The sequence below is a fragment of the Chrysochloris asiatica genome, unplaced genomic scaffold (genome assembly GCF_000296735.1).
Source record: "Chrysochloris asiatica unplaced genomic scaffold, ChrAsi1.0 scaffold00040, whole genome shotgun sequence".
Lineage (NCBI taxonomy): Eukaryota > Metazoa > Chordata > Mammalia > Afrosoricida > Chrysochloridae > Chrysochloris > Chrysochloris asiatica.
Window position 1 is genome coordinate 15,035,610 of NW_006408558.1, and position 5,958 is coordinate 15,041,567.

Consider the following 5,958-nt stretch of genomic DNA (forward strand, 5'->3'; position numbering starts at 1 on the left):
GCCGGAGGTAGATGCTTCTGACTCTTCTTGGTCCTGACCCCTCATCTCTGAATAACACAGTTCTCCCCACAAACTGTGGCCTTCTCCATTTTAGATGTGGCCCACAGGCTTTGTGCATGTGGAGGAGCTAGTTCTTGCAAACCTTTCCCCCCAGGCCAGTCTTCTAAGGATTCCGACTGTAGTTCCCATATCTGCTGAGTGAGCTCCAACTCACAACAATTCATGTGTGTCGGAGAACTGTGCTCAATCCAGTTTCTAATGGTCTATCACCACAGCTGTCTTTGGGTGGACTGAATCCGCTGTTACCTGTTCAGCATCACCGTCTCCACTGACAGATGGTGGTCACACATGAGGTGCCCTGGTAGGGAGCCTCCATGTCTCCCACATGGGAGGGGACAGTTCTATAACTGAGCTATCATTGCCCTCAAACCCTATCCTAAGAGTGGTAATACAGTGGGGAAACTCGACAAACAGGGCCAGAGCTGGACGTTCTGAGCTAATCTATCCACACAGATAGGACAGATACTGGTGCCAGACGCCAAGAGATACAGAGATTGCACAACCTGCTCACCCATGGGAACAGGTGGCCTCTGTTCTCCCAGCACATACCGGTTCCACCCACCTCCTTTGATACTCCAGGCCAGCTGCACTGGGATCCACTGGTAAACTCCTAAGCATCCCATAAAGTCCACTCGTGAATGTGCTGAGACTCTGCCTTCTACCATCTCTGTTGATTTTTGTGTTTAATTCTCCCGCTGCCTAGCCTGCAGGCTCCTCCAGGGAGGAGAGTAAGGCCCTCCTCTGGGTGTGGTTATGAAATGACTGGACACAATGTTTTCACTCAGAAATAGACCAGAGTCAGCAGTACTCAGCTCCCAGCTCCTTGGCTATGCCCTGGGGCTGGGCTGAGCTCTGCTCCACCTGCTCTTCTGGGAGGAGGTTTAATGAGGGGTGCAGCTGGTCAGGGGAGGGGAGGCACACCTTGCACCTGGCAGCACTTGTACCAACACCTGCAGCAGCACCTGATTAGTAGCTGAAGGGGGGCCAGTGGACCCACCTCCTCATCTTCTTAGGGCCAAAGCAACAAAATACTTAAAAAACATTAACAGGATCTTTGATACTTTGCTGTGTATATTTCCATCACAATAAAAACACCAACAACCGGGGATCTTTGCCTTGCCTCCACAACCTCTCCCCTTGTGGTCATGGGGTGGGAGAGGAACTTCCTTAACCAATGACTGGCACTCTCCCCAACCCCTCACCCCTGTGTCCTTTCAGAAGGCACAGACCCACCTTACTTACGTTTAGAATGTAAGAAACATAATTTTTGAGGAAAGTTTCAATGGAATGAACCATGCACCTCCCTGCCTTTCTTTTCCTCAATCACTGTAATTGTTGTTATTAGGTGTCATCGAGTTGGTTCCGACTCATAGTCACCCTATATAGGGTTCCAAGGAGTGGCTGGTGAATTTGAATCACCAACCTTTCTGTTCAAACTGACTTTGTGGTCCAGTCAGCAGCACGCCAGGAGTCCCCTTAATCACTTTCTGTTGTTTACTGCTGTTGAGCTGATTTCAACTCATAGTGATCCTGTACTGTGGATTTGAACTGCTGATCTTGCAATTCAAACTGACCTTACAGTCCAGCGATTTTCCTACAGCATCATACCAGGACACCCCCTTAGCCACAACTAGTTCTTAAATCATTAAAACCACTGAGTATTGCAGACACTTAAGCTCTCTGCTATGAGCCAAAAGGTTGGCAGTGCAAATCTACTCAGAAGTAACGTGGAAGAAAGGTCTGGCAATTGGATTCGGAAAAATCAGTCACTGGGAACCCTTTGGAGCACAGTTCTACTCGGACACACCTGGGGTATCATGAGTCAGAATCAAATGGGCAGCAAGTGGTACCCACACCTTTCTATAGAAACATAAGTGGACACTTGCAGATTGCTGGATTTTTGAAACCCAGAAATTGTGTTTCATATCGGTCTCGCCACTTGCCACTTGCCTTTGCTAGCTGAGAGATGTGGCTCTGACCTGCTTGTTCTCTTCACTGCTGTTCAAGGTTTCGGAGCAGGTGCTGACCCGTCCCAACACAGAAAACACAGGTTTTTGAAGCACTTGGTGATAACTGTGAATATGTGCTGTTTACAACGCCCTCAGCAGGAGCTCTGGTAGCGTAGTGGTTACGAATCAGGCTGCGAACCGCAAGGTCAGGAGTTTGAAACTACCAGCTGTTCTGCAGGAGAAAGATGAGGCTTTCTGCTCCTGTAAAGATTTACAGCCTCAGAAACCCTGTTCAGGGTCGCTATGGGTCGGAACCGACTCCATGGCACTTATCAACAGCAGCATCCAAGCTGGTCCCGCTCACCTCTTCAAAAGGCCCCAGCTTGGTGTGTTTTCTTATTTTGGGACTATTTTCTTGTTGTAGTCTAGGCAACTAGTTGAGTCCTGGTGTGGCGCTGTAGGATAAGCAATGGACTGCTAACTGCAAGGTTGGCAGTTCAAACCCACCCGTTGCTCTTGGAAATGCTATGCAGGGTTGTTATGAGTCAGAACCAGACTCGATGGCATACAACAACATGCAACTGGTGGCACAGTGGTTAAGCATTCAGCTGCTAACCAGAACGTCAGCGATTCGAAACCACCACAGGAGATGATGGGACAGTCTGCTTTTGTAAAGATTTACAGTCTTGGAGATTGTCGTTGCTAGATGCCACCGAGTCTGCTCTGACTCTACGCACAACAGAACGAAACACTGCCCGGTCTTGCACCAACCTCACAATTGTTACTACACTTGAGCCCACTGCTACTGCCTCTGTCTTAATCCATCTCATTGATGGGAGTCTCATTCTTTTTCGCTGACCCTCCACTTTATCAAACGTGATGTCCTTCTCCAGGGACTGGTCCCTTCTGATAATATGTTCAGAGTATGAGAGATGAAGTCTGGCCATCTGGCTTCTAAGGAGCACTCCGGCTGCACTTCTTCCAACACAGATCTATTGGTTCTTTTGGCAACCCATGGCACTTTCAATATTCTCCTCCAACACCACAACTCAAAGGCATCAATTCTTCTACGGTCTTCCTTAGTCACTGTCCAGCGTTCGCATGCATATGAGGTTATTGAAAATACTATGGCTTGGGTCAGGCACACCTTAGTCCGCAAGCTGACATCTTTGCTCTTCAACACTTTAAAAAGTTCCTGTGCAGCAGATGTGCCTAATGTAATATGTCATTTGATTTCTTGACTGCTGCTTCCGTGAGTGTTGATGGTATATCCAAGCAAAATGAAGACGTTGGCAACTTCAATCTTTTCTCCATTGACCATGGTGTTATTTATTGGTCCAGTGGGGAGGATTTTCGTTTTCTCAGAAACCCTATAAGGCAATTCTACTCTCTCCTAGGGATCGGAATGATGTCCGTGGGTTTTGGATTGCGGTCAGAACTGCAGACCCCAGCAGAGCCCTTGACTCCCCTCCTATTCAGTCAATGATTCAGACTCACGTGCCCCTGTGTGTGTCAGAGAGAACTGTGCTCCATGAGGTTTTCAAAGGATGATTTTTCAGAAGGAGATTGCCAGGCCTTTCTTCCGAGGTGCTTCTGGGTGAAGGTAGACAGCTGAGCGTTTTCACTGTGTGCACCACTCAGGGACTGATTGTCAGTGAAGCTTGATATTATCGTGGCATGTCTGGACTCTGCGTCCCTGCTCTCACTCTCACTGCAAAGACAGCACTTATGCCTGGCACTCTCAGGTCTCACAGTCCTTTCCTGATCCTGGGTCACCAGGCCCACCGGCTCCTTTAGTCTTCTCATCCACCACATTTCCTCTTACCCATCATGCTCCAGGAAAATGGAACTGCAACAGGCTGCAGTCACCTCCCGCCAACCCCCCCCCCCATCCTCCTCTGCTTCTACCCACACTGCCTGCAGGCCACCATGTCCTGCCCCACCTCCGCTCTTCCGCAGGGGTCACGCCACCCACTCCTGAGTCCCCAGCCCCCCAGCTGGGCACCAGGAGGGACGTATGCAGTGGATGCTGCCCCCAGTACTCGCTAGGAGCAGGAGCTGCTCTGGGAAGGTTCATGGGCTGAAGCCTGGCCACTGAAAGAGCGCTTTGCTTTTGTCTGGTCAGCATCCGTGACATCAGCACCCAGTGCTCCCTGGGACCCTCGGTACCCCACTCTCTGATCAGGATCCCCATCCTGGCACAGGACCCAGGCCCTCCCCCTCAGGATGTGACCCCAGATAGGGTGGGGAACTTGTGTGGATCCTGGAGAGAGGAGGCTTTTCCTGGGATGCTGAGCAGGGAGGACAGTGAGGGGGAGCACTAGAGATCCCTGGCTGGAAGCAAAGTCGGCACCTGGATCCAGCCACACCTGAACTCATCCTGGATGTTGTCTCAGTTGTATTCACAGGAACCAACCTTTCCCCTCACCCCACCTAGATCAGTCTCTCTCTCTCTATATATATATAAAAGCAAGTTTGGATTGTTGTATCACTTGGCCCTGGGAGAAGCGGGCTCAGGACCTGTAAGTGTGGCTGTTCTAGGTGAGGGGCCCACAGGGTACCTGCAGATCTGCACCTCGTAGCCCAGTTCCAGGGGGTCATTGGGGGCTGTACCATTCTGGAAATCACTGACGTTGAAGGAGGAGAGCGTGTGGTTGATGAAGCCATGCATAGTCCCATTCTTGCTGTACATGTAGAGGTAGACCAGGCGCGGGATGAAGTCGGACGTGAAGGAGATCACAAAGGCCTGGGGGGGGACAGCTGGGTGAGCAGAAGGGAGGAGAGAGGATGCCCACCACATGGGGAAACAGCGGGGTGAATGGGGGGAGGGGAAGGGCTGCCCACTACACAGGGGGGATAGCAGGGTGAGTAGAGGGGAGGGGAGAGGGCTGCTCAGTACCTGGGGGCACAGTGGGGAAAGCAGGGGGAAGGGAAGGGCTGCTCACTACATGGGGCGGGGTGGACAGCGGGGCGAATGGGGGGAGGGGAGAAGGCTGCCGACTAGCTAGAGGGGGACAGCAGGGTGAGCCGGGTTCTCACGAGGGGAGGTAGAGGGGGTATGGGGATGGGCTGCCCACTGCCTATGTGACACAGGCAGCGTTGGTCCTGAGACCCAGCTATGTGGCTCTCGGTCCCTCTGTCCTCTGGCGTCAGCATGTGGAATGACCACAGGAAGCTGAAGAGCAGGAAGTCTTAGGTCACTGTGCTGTCTCTTATAGGCTGTGTGACCACAGCCACATCCCCTAAACTCTCTGAACCTCCACTCTCTCCTTGTAAACAAGGACTCCTGCACCTGGCCTCGCTAGGGGTACAAAGCAAAAGTGCTTGGGAGCTGCTGTACCGAGGAACAACCTGGTGTGGTGCATGGTTAAAGCAGGGACGCTGGAGGCCATGCCCGGGCTGTGTGACCATGGGCAAGTGGCTCACCCTCTCTGTGCCTCAGGTGTTTCATCTGTAACATGGGAGGTAGCCCTCCAGCCTCTGAGGCCTCCCCTCATCTCACACGGACCAAGGGAGCTGGCCAGGCTGCACTGAGGTTGGGGCAGGAGACTAGACCCAGGCCCTCCCGCTGGCCCGGCCGGTGTGAGAGTCACTTACGTTAATGATGACCGCCAGCTTGCCAATACCTCTGAGAATATTGTACCAGATTCCTGGGGGAGAAGAGACACCAGCTTTAGTTCGAATTTCTAACTTAGCCCTGGTGGTGCAAATGGTTAAGTGTTCAGCTGCTAGCACAAAGCTTGGTGGTTCAAGTTCACTCAGAGGTCACGTGGAGGAAAGGCCTGGCAATCCACTCCTGAAAAATCAACCGTTGAAGACCCCATGGAGTGCAGTTCTCCTCTGACACACACACACACGGGGCACCATGAGTGGGATCTACTTATGAAAAATAATCTACTGAGAACCTTATGGAGCACAGTTCTACTCTGACACACACGGGGCACCATGA

At 51.7% G+C, this 5,958-nt stretch overlaps 1 protein-coding gene across 2 annotated transcripts in view; it reads right to left on the reverse strand.

Moving 5' to 3' along the window:
• ANO1 (anoctamin 1, calcium activated chloride channel) overlaps window positions 1-5,958 on the reverse strand; it is a 109,656-nt gene that overhangs the window by 3,126 nt on the left and 100,572 nt on the right. For both annotated transcript variants that reach the window (XM_006860820.1, XM_006860821.1), the window contains 2 exons: window positions 5,607-5,659; window positions 4,571-4,755 (listed from right to left, as the gene is read on the reverse strand). In XM_006860820.1, the coding sequence (XP_006860882.1) occupies window positions 4,571-4,755; window positions 5,607-5,659 (238 nt within the window). The remainder of the gene's footprint in view (window positions 1-4,570; window positions 4,756-5,606; window positions 5,660-5,958) is intronic.